This window comes from Muntiacus reevesi, chromosome 9 (genome assembly GCF_963930625.1).
Source record: "Muntiacus reevesi chromosome 9, mMunRee1.1, whole genome shotgun sequence".
Taxonomy (NCBI): Eukaryota; Metazoa; Chordata; class Mammalia; order Artiodactyla; family Cervidae; genus Muntiacus; species Muntiacus reevesi.
This window is the reverse complement of record NC_089257.1, coordinates 35,954,086-35,968,199: the sequence shown is the minus strand read 5'-3', so window position 1 is coordinate 35,968,199 and position 14,114 is coordinate 35,954,086. Positions and strand designations below refer to the sequence as shown.

At 52.6% G+C, this 14,114-nt stretch overlaps 1 protein-coding gene across 1 annotated transcript in view; it reads left to right on the top strand.

The window, feature by feature from the left end:
* DGAT2 (diacylglycerol O-acyltransferase 2) overlaps positions 1 to 14,114 on the top strand; it is a 32,155-nt gene that overhangs the window by 4,163 nt on the left and 13,878 nt on the right. The window contains exon 2 of the mRNA XM_065944245.1: positions 10,284 to 10,412. Coding sequence (XP_065800317.1) covers positions 10,284 to 10,412 — 129 coding nt within the window. The remainder of the gene's footprint in view (positions 1 to 10,283; positions 10,413 to 14,114) is intronic.

Genomic DNA, 14,114 nt, shown 5'->3' with positions numbered 1-14,114 from the left:
TTAATGGGACTTCAGCCCTCCCGAGCTCTGCTCCTTCCTCTTGGCAAGAAGCCCTGCTTTTTCACTTCAGTGTGAGTCCTCAGTGCTTCCTCAGGCCTCCTCTGTGCCCACCTGTGCTAAGTGCTGGGCCTGCAGCTATTCCCTGTTCTGGAGGCTCTGTGGTCTCGAGGAGCTGGCTCCAGGGCTGATTGCCGGGGGCAGGGGATGCTCACCACTATCCCCCTCGTTGCTTCCAGGGCTTGGGAGCCAGAGACTGAGGATTTCAGCCCTGGATCCCCTCAAGGACCTGGCTGGGTGTGTCTCTTCTCCTCTGAAGATCTCATTCCCACTCAGTGGAAAATAGGATCAGAAACTCTCAGACTGTCAAGGATGCAAGGGTTTAAGTTAACACAGATGGAAAGTGCTTTGTAAACTAACTTGTGACTCGCCTGTTAGTCCTTGTCACTCATTTTTTGTGACACATGCAACAGTCGCCAACACTGTGATGTGTGGCAGACTGCTTTGGGGCATCCAGGAAGGCTTCTTACAGTGGGGACTCGGCTTCAGTTTATTGGTGGATCACCTGTGTGTGTCAGACTCTGCCACACACGTGTCAATCCCCAGTCCCTGCCTTTGAGGAAATGAGACTAGGGGGATGACAATGCACAGTGATCCACACAGTGACGGGGGAGGAAGCATGGGGAACTGAGGAGGCCTGGAAGTGAGGGTGTGAGGGTTTGGCAGCTAAATCATCCTGGCGTCAGGGAAGGCTTCCTGGAAGGGGTGACAGTCAATCCGGATACTGAAAGATGAACCGGCGTTACTGAGGCCATCAGGAACCTTCAGGTACAGGGACCAGCATAGAGGCATGCGATTTGGGTGGGAGGGAAAGTCTGACGGCAGGAGCTCTGGGCTACTAACCTGAGTTCAGGTCCCAGTGTGCTGAGAGATGAGGGAGACAGAAAATGCTGTATCCAGGCAGGGACTGGCTTGCCTATGCCCTTTACAGGGGTTGTTGGTGGAGATTTGAGAGCTGGGAAAGGAGCCTGGTTGCAGGCAGTTTCTTGGCCTGTACCACTTCTGGAACCTCCTGGGTGTGGAGCTGCTGCTGGCAGTTTCGAGGGGTTGGGGCTAGGAGTCTCAGTCTCCTCATCTGTAAAATGAGCAAATGCATGATGACGATATCTGCCCAGGTTATGGTACAGACTCAAGGAAGCTGAAGCCACACACCCTTTGGACAAATTGACAGAAGCAAGGAATGTGAATTCATTTTACTATTAGAGCAGATCTAGAGGCCAAAAGGCTCACTCTGCATCTGCTTCCTATGTGACCTTGGGCATGACCCTCCCTTTTAGGGCCTTAGCCTCATCTGTACAGTAAGGAGGGCTGCATAAGGCAGCCCACCTGGGTTCATTCCAGCTCTGCTGCAGAAATGTGATTCTGATCATGCCCCGGACTGCTGTGGGATCCAGGGGCCAGCCTCCTTCTCATTCATGTCCTCAACTTGTGCTTGTGAAAATGGGCTCCTGTCCTGCTTGGGGCCCAGGTACATGCCCGAGAAAACCTAGCTCCCCACACTTGCTCATGTACCGTGATAAGGGCCTATTTTGAGGACTCCTTGGTGGTGACATACCCGCAAGCAAGTGGGGTTGCCATGGCAACCACTCCCACTTCAGTAGCTATTCTTTTAATGTGTCAGAAGATGGGGGTAATGAAAGCAGAGCTTTGGGGTCCTCAGCAGTCACCTTCAGGGTCCTAGTTGCAGTTTCAAAGTCTCAGGAACATGGCGTTCTAAGAGCCCCACTTCCTTGACCTCATTTCCGAGGACCCTACCCTACTGCATGAAAACCAATACTTGCAAATCCATGCCTCTGGAGCAGCCCATGGAAGGGCTTGTAGTCTCTTTAGGGGGATCTTCTGTGGATAAAAATTCATTAGTCAGTCTAAGTTGTCAAGACCTCAGATTTCAACTAATCTAACCCAAACCCCCCTAATTAATGCCATTGGGAAACAAGAGAGGAGAAGAGGAGGAGGCCCAAAGTCCCTGTGTATCTGTGGATACTTAGGCTGCCTGGCTTCCTGCCACGATGCTCTGTGGGGGGCCCTGAGGACCAACTGAGGAATCCACTGAGTCCGTGCAGGTCCTGATGGGCCAGCCAGGAGCTTCCCAGCCGGCATACCCACCACAGCAGTGTGTGTTGGCTTCCCATTTGGGTCAGATGTCCCAGTGGGCTCTGATTTAAGGACTCTTAATTTTCTTTAAGGTTACCTGATTAAACACCTTACCCTTAAAGGGGAGATTATTAGTCTTTCCAGAGAAGAAATCACCAGCATATTGGGATCAGGTGGACCGCTGGTGCGTTGCCTCAGAGCCCTTACACCGACTGAAGTTGGTGGAGGGCATGGGAGGAGTGGACAGCAGTGTCCCCTGCTGTCAGGGTGGAGCCTGGTCAGTCATCTGTGTTCTTGGGACTCCTCGGCCTGGCATCTCCAGCCCTCCATGGCTCCCCCTGCACTGGCCTCACCCATTCACATGGCCTGCTTGAACTACTTGTAGTGAAGTCCTTAATCTTGTGCACGTTCTCCCTTCCAGTCCTTTGCTAGTGCTGTCTGCTGGACTCCAGGACCTGGGTTCCCGGCCCTGTGCCTCCCTTCTGTCAGCCAGGCAAACTTACTCATCCTCTACCTCTCACTGGATGTATCCCTGAGGGCACCCTGCAGGCCAGTTGGGTACCTCTCGTGGGCTCCTCAGCCATGACCTACCCTCTATGCCTGATTGTTCACAGCCCTATCTCCCCCAGCCATAGCTGAGGTGGGCAGCCCCAGGGCAGAGCTCTGCCCCCCACAGAAGCCCAAGAAGCAGAGGAGAGGCAGGGTCTGGCAGTTCCTGTCCTAGGGCAGCACCTAGCCTGGCCTGTAAAGGCTACTTGGAAAGTACTTGCTGAATGAATGTTAATGTTCAGTCTCCACCCTTCTCTCCTCCTCCCTCTGGAATCTTGCACTTTTGCCCCTGGCCTTGAAGATGTGGCATTTTTATGGCACTTGGCCTGGCTTCCTGGACCTCAAGGGGTCTCCCGGGAGTCAGAATGTCCATCTCTCAGCCTTGATGCTGACTCGTGCCCAGCCCTTTGCAGAAGCTTGGGGCAACTTCCTTACTGTCCACTTGGAGGCTGCTGGACCAGGACAGAACTTCGGTTTGGCTGGGCCCGCATGTGGCATGCTTGAAGCTGGGGAGTGTGAGCAGGATGATGTCCCAACTCAGTAGCCCCTAGCAGCTGTCCACATCTCTGCAACCTCTCTGGCACCTTTCTAGCTCTCTAACAGACATGCCACATGCTGTTTGTCCCTTTTCCGTAGGTTGTTTGGATTCCTCCCAACAACTGCTACATCCCAGCAAAGGATGATGCTGAGTCTTATATGGGGAAATAACTTTCAGGGTCTCACCATAAATGATAGAGCCAGGGTTTGAATCCTAAGTGTACTGACGCCAGCGCCTCTGCTCCAAGACAGGACAGGGGTTATTATACCCATTTGTCAGGCGAGGAAACCTAGGCTTACTTGGTAATTATCCCGCATTCACATAGGTCTTGACTTTTATGACGCTTCTGTCTATTGTTTAATTCTCACAAGAATCTAGCGAGGTGGATATTAGCCCCGCTGTACAGATGAGGAAACTGAGGCTTGCATAGGAAGTGAATCACCAAGGCTACACTCCTGCAAGTTGGAGGCCAGGTTCTCCGGACGGCCATCCTCCTGTCTTCCTTAGTTTCTCTAGGCTGGTGAGCCCCTTCCCAGGATGCCAGTAGCAAAGGAGAGTAGGGGAGGCAGTGTGGGCCACCCAGAGGCCTGACCTGGGAATGTCCACCTCCATGTGGAGGGAAGTCAGCCTTGCTCAGGGCTCCCTCTCCTCGGGGCTGAGGATTGTCTTGTCTCTCCCTCTAGCTTATTGCCCCAAATTTTGTTTCCTCATAGCTCTCATCACTGCCCGACATTACATCCTACATTTATGTGAGGGTGCTTTGTCTCTCCCTCAGCAGAATCTCAGCCCCCCTAACAAGTGAGACTCGACCTGCTGTATTCTCTGCTATTTCCCCAGGAGCTGATAACAGTAGTGGGCACCTCATACATGCTCCGTGCTCGTCCCTCCCCACCCACCTCCTCCAGGAAGCCACTTTTGGCCACTTGAGCCCTGTCCTCATTGTCTGTTTTGGGTTAATGTGAACCCCGGTTCCTGGGTCGTTGAACATTCTGGCCTCTGGCCTGCCTCTCTGTAACTCCCTCTGAGTCTCTGTTCTCAGTGCCCCCACCCCAGTGCCCACTTTGCTCCTTTTTGCCTCCCAGATCTTGTCTTCTGGGCCCTGCTGAGGCCTCGCCACCTTGTTGGAGCCTTCCCTGCTGCTGCCCCCACTCTGTTCCCTCTCCTCTTAACACACAACCTCGTGGTCACACACGTCTTGAAACATTGTGGTTGCTCATCAATCCCCTCTCACTCTGGTCAGTGGTAGATGCCATGAAGAGAGCTAATCACCCAACAGGTGTCAGTCACACAACAGGTGCCAAATGGACCTTATATGCATTTTTTTTTAATCTTCCCAACCACCCTGAGAGGTATTCTTATCCTCACTTTATGTATTTTGCTTTGTTTGGCTGCCCTGGGTGTTCACTGTGGCGTGTGAACTTTCTCTAATTGTGGCATGCAGGCTTAGTTGCCCTGTGGCAGGTAGAATCTCAGTTCTCCGACCTATGCCCTTGCATTGGAAGGCAGATTCTTAGCCACTGGACCTCCAGGGAAGTCCCCTTATCCTCACTTTAGAGATAAACTAAAGCTGAGAGAAGCAAAGTGACTTGCCCCTGGTCACAGAGCCATGCAAGGGCAGGGCTGGCCCAACGCCCTTTCTCAGATTATGGGGACTAGGGCTCAGACCCTGCCCTCTCAGGCCAGTATGAGAGGAAACCCTGGTTTCGTCAGTCCTGGGTGCGGCCTGGTCAATTTGCTATCAGATGTTGGGCAAAGAAGCGTTCCACACCCGGCCTGGGCCAGCGACCAGAGGTGTTTGGCTCTACTGCTGTGGGTAGCTGCAGCTTAGCTCTTGTAGCAGCTTCTCAATCTGTGGGAGCATGTGGGTGGGGGTTCACATTCCTTGCATAGCCAATCTACAGGAGAATGGCCCCATGAAACTTGGGACATGGTTGAGGCAGAGAGGCAGCCCTCCCTTCCCCGGAGTGTATTCCTGAGATCGGGATGTGGACTGGCTGGTGTAGTGAGGACCAGCCCTCAGGAGCTTGGCATCATGGAAATGGTGAGGGACTCAAAGCTAGGACACCTGCCTTGAGTCCTGCCTCACTCCTCTAGACCATGACCTCAAAACAAGTGGTTTAACATCTTTTGGCCTCACTTTGCCTCAGTTTCCATCTCTGTGAAATGAGGCTGCCCCTCCCTGCCTGTCTACCTTCCCAGAGAATGCTGTGGGACAGGGAAGCCCCATATAGACATGGGGACAGGGGGCTTTTCTCTGGAGGTAAGAAAGCTTCTCTGGGCTTCTCTCTCACAGCTGCACTCCCTCTGCCCTCCCAAATCCAGGGACAAAGGAGCTGTGTAAAATAAATGGTGAAATCAGTGGTGCCCTGGAGCACTATTTGGATTGGTTACTGAAAACTTCTCTTCATAGAACAAGTCAAGTTACTCTATTGCCGTCTCATCTTCCTTCATGAAAAAAAGACATCTGTAGGAAATGGGTTCTGTTCTTATGGCGAGGTGAGGGGGGGACTCAGGCTCAGAGAAGGAAAGAAAGGCTCACTCCACCACCCATTACTCCATCTCTGGGGTCCTCAGTGATAAGCCTGGAGGCCTTCCTGTCTGGCAACTCAGGTGCAACTTGAGTATCCTGGCCTTCAGCTGCCTCTGGGACTTACAGGTTTGTTCATTCATGCAGTCAACCTCTATGAGCTCGTTCTCTCATCAGTCTGACTGGGCTCTGAGCACATGAATGAATCAAGTACCCACCTTGGAACTTAAGAGATGCTGCCTGAGGAGGATGGCCAAGGAAGCAGATACTGGCTTCAATGGATTGGTGCTGAGAGAGCGTGCAGAGTGCAGTGTGCCGGCAGAGGCTGGGGAGGGGTAGCAAGGGAGCAGGTTGGAGCTGAGATTTGGCCAAATGTTGAGGCTCCCTGCCAGCACCACCTAGACTGTGGGACAGTTGGGCTGGGTGTGAAGGTAGTGGCAGTGGTGGCATCTGATTGCAGCATTGGCATCCACAGCAGCCACCACTGAGGCAGAAGAGATGCTGACAGCTGAGTGGTGAGGGCTGGACCTGGGGATGCCTGGCTGAAGCCTTGCTTCCCATCTGCCAAGCAACTGTACCAGGGCTGTTGCAAGATGGTGAGCATCTAGGTGGTGTCTTCAGGAGGGTGGGCACTGGGTTCCAAGCAGTCAAAGAGATCATAGAAGTCATCCTCCCCACCACCATTTTATATATGGGGAAACCAAAGCCCAGAGAGGTGAAGCAACTTGGCCAAGAGGACACAGGAGTCAGTGATGCAACCGGGACCAGAACCCCCAGGCCTGCCACCACCTAATTTACTGCACAAGATGCCTGCCCCTCACCTTCCCCTCTGGAGGAAAATAAGCCATGTGTTTTCTCCTGTCCCCTCCCAGCCTTCCCCCACTTTCTTTTGGGGAGAAGAGAGAAGGAACTTGGGGAGACCAGCACAGGAGCAGAATGCTGGCTTAGAAGTTAGGCTTGAATTGAATCCAACTTTGCCACCCTCTGGTCAAGTGACCTTGGCTATATCACTTCCTCAAGTCTTTCTCACCATCAAAATGGCAATGATGATGCCAAACTCACAGGGCTGGTGAGAAACCAGAGTTCCTGAGGAAGTACTTTGGAGGCTCTGAAGCTGCCTGTCACCCAGCCCTGCAGAGAGAGCCAAGGTGGAGGATGGGGGCCTGAGGAATAGCCAGAGCAGAGATCTGCTCTTCGTTTTGCTCGGCAAACCTTGCTGAGTGTTGACTCTGGGCCAGACTCTGAGAGGCCACAGGCTGGATCAGACTCAGGCCCTTGGGCAGCTTCTAATGTGATGAGAGTGGACTTGTAATCAGCAGTTGGTACAAGGTGAGGGGCTGTGGGAACCTAAAAGGAAGACTGCCTTCCTCTCTTATTTCTCTCTTTTACTGGCCTCTCCCACCTTCATCTGCTGACAGGTTCTCTCCAAGATGGGTGGGGGCTGGTGAGATGGCTCCAGACAGTTCCACACTTGCGTGGGCCTTAGAGTCAGTAATCCCAGAGAAGGAAAGCCCACCTCTCTGAAGGCTTACCTATTTGGGTTTTGAAGGACAAGCTGCTTTATTTCATTGTCAGGGGGTCATCAGGTGGACAAGGCAGGCAGCAGCTTTCTAGGCAAGGGAGCAATGACTGGATACTCCTTAGATCCACAGGGGCTTCCACTGGGCCTATGGTTCAGCATCATGGACAGGCCAGCTCCTGGGACTGGGCTCTATGATCAACCAGGTCGGGATGGTCTGGCCAAGAGGCAGCCGAGTGATCTTGGGCCTGAGGGACACAGGGTGGCCTCCCGGCCTCCCCGCTCCCCAGGCAGCCCCACGCTGTGCCACCCAAGGAACATCAGCCCGTCCTCAGTGGACTTTGCATTTCCTACTTGGTTGCAGAGTGGGCTGTGGGCAGTAGTTGGGATGGGGCAGGGAGGATAGATTGAGGAGGCTGGAACAAGCCTGGCTCTGGGGCTATGGGAACCTTTCAGGCCTCTTTTCTGTGTGGATAATCCACTGAGCAAAATGTTTTGCATTTTCTGCACCCTGACTTTATCTAATTGCAAGAGACCTGCAATAGCAGATGGATTTGGATTCGGAAACAAGGAAGAATTTCTCAGTTGTTTCAGTGGGGGATATGTAACCAACATGGACTTACTGTGTGCACCCCACCCCAAAGCAGGAGAGCTCTGTGTCGTGAGTACAGCCAGTTGGTTGGCCCTGACCCAACAGCAGAGGCTAGACAGTGAGTCCTTTCCTCAAGCACTCGTCACGGTCCTGTTCACAGTAGGAAGTGGTCAAATGAGATTATGTCTGATGCTCTTTCTTCCATCCCCCTTTTTTTCCAGCCCAGTAGAAAGTGGAGGCCCCCAGCTCCTCCTTGCACACTCCCTACCCCAAACTTACCCTACCTGAGACTTTGGACTAAGCAGATCTCAGTTCAGTAAATCCACGCTGGGGCCCTGCATTTCTAAACAGCTCCCAAGGTGGACTCTGAGTAGCGAGGTGCTGGAGAACATTCTATCCTCTCTGCAGCCAAGGTGCCTTGCCTGCTCCAGACCAAGGGCAAGGACTCACCTGCCATAACCCCTGCTTGCCTTCATTCCACACAGCTTAGGAGGGAGAGCCAGCAGCTAGGGGTCCCTTGGACAGAGGATCCAGGCCTGTGCTTGGCCTCACTTCCCTCCCTCCTGTACTCATCCAGGACCCTCTCCTCACTTCTGAGCACAGACCAGCCTTGGACTTGCTGTGTCCCATGGGTAGAGCCCTTTGTATTTGGCATCTGCTGTGCCCTGAATCCAGGTCCCAGCCCTGGCTGGGTAGCCCTGGGCATCTCATTGCTCCTCTTCTCAGCCTCTCCAGAGGTCTAGGTGGGCTGTACCAGAGGACCCCAGAGGGCTCTCAGGCTCCAGGATGGGGTGCTGAGAAAGGGTTGAGGTGTAAAGGGCTGTGATGGTGGGTCTATATGTTGAGGGCAGAAGAAGAGTCATGGCCAGACCTCTGGAGTTCCTGTGTGGCCCAGCCTCTTCATTTGCTTTGGTGAGTTTACACACCGCCACCTCCACCCCAGGTATGGCTGCTCCTGAATACCCAGTATGTGCCGTGTCTTGGATATGGCAGTACACCCTTGAGGTCATGCCTACATAGTAAGTGGAACCAGGGTCTGCACTGGGATCTTACTCTTCTGCCATACCCCTGGCTTCCCCCTCCCTCTGCTCCATGAGACCAGGGGAGGGGAACAGGACTGAGGAGTCTGCCTTGAGTCCTGCTGGTTCTCTGTGCCTCCTAAAAGTCAGAGTGATTGTTAACTTTCAGCAGATGAGTGCCATGTCCCTTTCTAAACCCCACTGTTGCTCTGCAGATTTTAAAGAAATTCAAAGGCTTGCGTGTAAACCCCTAAACCCTTCTCCCTCCCACTTCTACTGTAGGCCAGGGTGAAAGGTCATGAGACCCTCAGGACAAGATTGTGGCTCAGTCAGGGGCCTTGCAGAGTGGGTCGTATGAAGGAATTTGACCAGCACAGTCAGTGAAGATGTGTTGAGCGAAGAGCATGCAGTTGGGACTCAGCACATGTGGGGTTTGAAGGGGCACAGTCCTCTGGCCCAGCTTCCAGAAGGAGAGAGGGTGTGTCAGGAACCTCGCCCATGCTCCTCCAGAGCGCTGCCTCTCCTGTAGTCACCAGGCTTTCTCGTCCCTCTGTCCATTAGCCACTGGAATCCAGGGCATCACCCTGGGGGCACAGCCATAGAACCAATTAACTGGGTACATCTTGTCTGAACTTATAGGCTTGGCCCTTGTTTGGTAGCAAACATAATTGCAACTCTCAGTGTCCCAGGCTGCCCAAAACTCAGTGGCCGCTGGGTCCTCTAGGGAAGCAGAGGTTCCTGCCCAGTTCATCTCTGAGCCCTGGGCTTTGGGCACTGAGGTGAAGCTCAAAGTGTGAATTCCCCTGAAGGTGGTATTGATGGTGTTGGGGTAGGGCAAGAGGGCTCAGCTCCCAGAGAGGGTATTAGTCCTGGAGATAAAGGGGGTAGGGGTGGGTCAAGGATTGGGGGTGCTCAAAGTACACTTGGAGGAAAAAAAACATTGCAAACTGGATGTTGGCCCTCTGTCCCTGGCCTCACAGACCCAGATAGCAAAGGTTAAATATTTGTACTAGATCCAGATAAAGGAAAAGATAGAGGTTTGACCGGGGTAGAGGTGAGGAATGAGAATTGGAAACTATGGCATGCCTCCCCCGTCACCTCTTTGGATACCCTATTCAGTCTCCAAAATGACTGTTTGTTGGGGGGGACATCATTCCCATTGGGTATATATAGAAACTGGGGCAGAGGGAAGTGCAGCATGTAAGCAGCCCAGAATTACAAAACTGTGGTGTGACAGGGCCGGGATGTAAGCCCAGATCAGTCTGATTCTTTGGCCCGTGCCCCTCTCATAACTAGGAAGATGTCTGTGGGGAGGTGGGCTGGTGTGGGGTACTCTGCAGCTGCGGGGAAGGGCGGACAGGCTGACATCTGTCTTATGTCTGTCACAGGCACTGGCTCCAGCATCCTCTCCGCCCTCCAGGACCTGTTTTCTGTCACTTGGCTCAATAGGTCCAAGGTAGAGAAGCAACTCCAAGTCATCTCGGTGCTACAATGGGTCCTGTCTTTCCTCGTGCTGGGTAAGCTGGGGATCAGAGGGTGAGGGCAGGCGGGGATATTAGAGAGCTGAGGGGTCCTTTTTGGTCCCCTATCAAGTGCTGTACCCCAGGCAGGCTTGGAGACTCAGTGAGATTCAGTGGGAAGTGGTGGCATGGTTCCCATTTCACAGATAGAAAATCGAAGCCTCAGAGAAGGTGAGTAACTTGTCCAAAGTCACACAGATTTGAGTCCAGGTCTACAAGACACCCCTCCCCGCCCCCCCCTACCCCCCCCGCCCCCCCCCCCCCCCCCCCGCCACAAAGCATGTGCTGTTCCCACATGCCACCCTGCCTCCCAACAAACATTTTCCTATAGGTATGTTGCATTGTCTTAGGTTGGTCTGGTCCTGGGATTAATCCCAACTCGACTACACATAAGCTCTGTGACTTTACACAGTTTCCTTGAACCCCTTAAAAATCAGTTTACTCACTTTGGATATGAGGAAAAGGCTGCCACACAAGCCACACAGAGCCTGGGCCGGTGGGAGGTGGTCCCCAACCTACGGGAGCTGCTACTGGGACATACCCTCCAAGCTCCCCCCACCCCAGCCTCACCCAGCCTCTGTTGAACACCGCCCCCAGCTGCTTCCGCAGCCCGCTCAAAGCGTCTCCTTTCCTCTCTTGACACTGCCCTCGTTAGTGCTTGAGCTGCTGCTTCTGCAGGTCCGGGTTGGTGCCCCTGTCCCCTGGGTTGCCATCCAGACCAGGGTCAGGGCACCATGGGTTGTCCAGGAGGAGGAAGGGCCCCTGTCTGAGCCAGGCCCTGCTCCCCCAGCACTCTCGCCTCTTCCCCAGGGTCAGGTGTCCGCAGTGTAATAAGTGGCTTCCCCAACATGTCAGGGCAGACACACCTGCTGCTGAGCCTCACAGAGTACATTCCAGTGCCTAAATGTGTCCCTCTGGGTGGCCCACTCTTCGGGGTTGTTCAGGTCGATGGGGATTATCAGGAGTTATCATGTCAGTGCTGAGCCATCCTCCCAGGAGGCTTGGGGGCCTCTGAGACCACGTTTCCAGGGCAGCAGCTGCCCCTCCCTCCCTTGGCAGGGCAGAGGGGTGAAATGGGGGTGCTACTTATTGAGCCCCTTCTGTAGATGTGAGCTCAGTCCTTGGGTCAGGAAGATCCCTTGGAGAAGGAAATAGCAACCCACTCCAATATTCTTTCCTGAAAAATCCCAAGGACAGAGGAGACTCTCGGGCTACAGTCCAAGGGGTTGCAAAGAGTCAGACATGACTGAGCGTGTGCACATTCACACACACGCGTGCATGTGTGCACACACACACACAGTGGACCAGGCACTTTCCTTGACTTTCCACTTCATAGGTGAGAAAATGGAGATTCATAGAGGCTCAGTGACATTCAGAGATGGTGAAGCTCATTAAGTGGCAGAGTTAAAAATTAAACAGAAGCCTGAAGTGCTCACCAGTGAGCTCGAAATCAGCATGCCTAGTCTGAAATGGCTTGTCTTCACCTTAAGGCCCAAGAGTGGGCTTTGGGGGGCTATGAACCCCTAAAACTAGGTACAAAATTACATGTGAGAGTATATTCACATTTTTCTGGATGAAGGGCAATTGGTGTCCTCAGATTTTTAGAGGCATATGGACCACTATCTCCTGGAGTTTGCTCAAATTCATGTCCATGAGCTGCTGATGCTGTCGCATCCTCTGCTGCCCTCTTCCCTTTTTGCCTTCAGTCTTTCCCAGCCTCAGGTCTTTTCCAGTGAGTCAGCTCTTTGAATCAGGTGGCCTAAAAGTATTGGAGCTTCAGCATCAGTCTTTCCAATGACTATTCAGAGCTGATTTCCTTTAGGATTGACTGGTTTGATCTCCTTGCATTCCAAGGAACCCTCAAGAGAGTCTTCTCCAGCACCACAATTCAGAAGCATCAGTTCTTCGGCATTCAGCCTTTTTTATGGTTCAGGGTTAGATAGGTTAGATAGCATCACTGATTCATGAATTTGAGCAAACTCCAAGAGATAGTGGAGGACAGAGGAACCTGATGTGCTACAGTCCACAGGGTCACAGAGTCAGACCCAACTTAGCGACTGAACAACAGTAACAATGGGCCTTAACAAGATAAAGGAACTGTGGTCTAGAGAACAGAGCAGATTAGACTGGCTCCCTCAGGGCTCAAACTTCCAACTTAGCCTGCCTGGGGAAGTTTTAGAATCCTGGAGCAGAGAGCACCCCTCCGTTCTCAGATAAGAATCAGGCACCCAGCGAGGGCAGAGCCTTGCCCAGAATCACATAAGAAGGAAGTGACAGGACCAGAGCAAGACCCCATGGACTCCAGCCTCTAGGCCCCCGCCCAGTCTGCTGTACCAGCTCCCTTCACCATCATCTGCACCCAGAAGCCACCACTGTCCTACTGTCTTAGTGGGTCAGAGCTTGGCTGATGAGATGCTGAGCAGCTTGTAGAAAGAACCCCAGACTCCTGTAGCATGTGGCAGGGGCTGCCTCGAGCTGTAGGTTAATAATTGATCAAGTCTAACCAGGGCCCAGAAACCGGCCCAGCATCTTCCCAAAACCCTTGTGTAGGTGGGAGCCAAGCCTGCATGGACGGGCAGGTCTGCCGAGCTGCTGCTAATTATTGCCCTGAGCAGCCCCAGCCACTCCCTCCCACTGCCACCCACATCTTCTGGCAGAGGCTCACCTGGCATTGCAAAGGATGCTATGGCCCCATCAGCCTCCCTCTGGAACAATGGAGTGACTCTGAGCCACCATTCCTGTGCCACGGGTCCCCCTGGTATTCTGGTTAAGGCTCTAAACCTTATTCATTCCGAGTTTTTAAATGCATAATACAAAACACATTGGATTTCAAAGGAAGCCAATGGTATTACAATATAGATACACAAGTATTAAATCAGATTCCACATATAGTGACACATTATTTTTTGTTACTGTGTTAAATAAAAAGGTCTAGCAGCAGGCATAAAGATTACTATAATTCTTTAGTGATGAGAATAAATTGTTTTTCAAAATATCCCTAATTGCCATACATGTGATATGGAAACACCTTTGTTTTCTATGAGTGTCACTGCCAACAGGGTCTGCTAATACTACTGCAGTCTGGTACATTCATAAATGAAGGAAACGTTGCATTTCTATAAGAGATGAAGGAACATTAAGATTTTTTCCCCCCATCCAAGTCCATGGATCTCCAAGTTGGACACTTACTTGTGTGTTAAGTAGTCTTCCTACATTATCTCATGTAATCTTCCCAACACCCTGTTGGAAATGGAGATTCAAGGATGGGCCATGGCCAGTGAGCCAGCAGGGCCCCAGTTGCATGGAAGAGCGTGTCCACGCTCTTCATGGGCCTGACTGCCGCCTCCCTGCATTGGGCAGCCATAGGCTGCCTGCTCACAGGCTTTGAGGAGCAGTTTGAATCACAAGCTTGACCATGTTCTGTGGGGAGGGGTGATTGTAAAGGTGGGTCCTGAACCTTCTGCATGTGGAGCCAAAAATTGTTTACATCTCCTGGACCTGAGGGGACTGGGGCGGGGGGGGGGGGTTCCTGCTGCAGTCCCTTGCTCTACAAGAATGGACCCAGGGAGCCCCGTGTTCAGAGGACTAGGCTTAGTCTCTGAGAAAGGCAACTTGTATGATGCGTTTAACTCATTTTTGCTCAATAAACCTTTCCCATGTGGTTGCTGGGGCTGGAGAAGTTCATCTGACCTGGTTCCA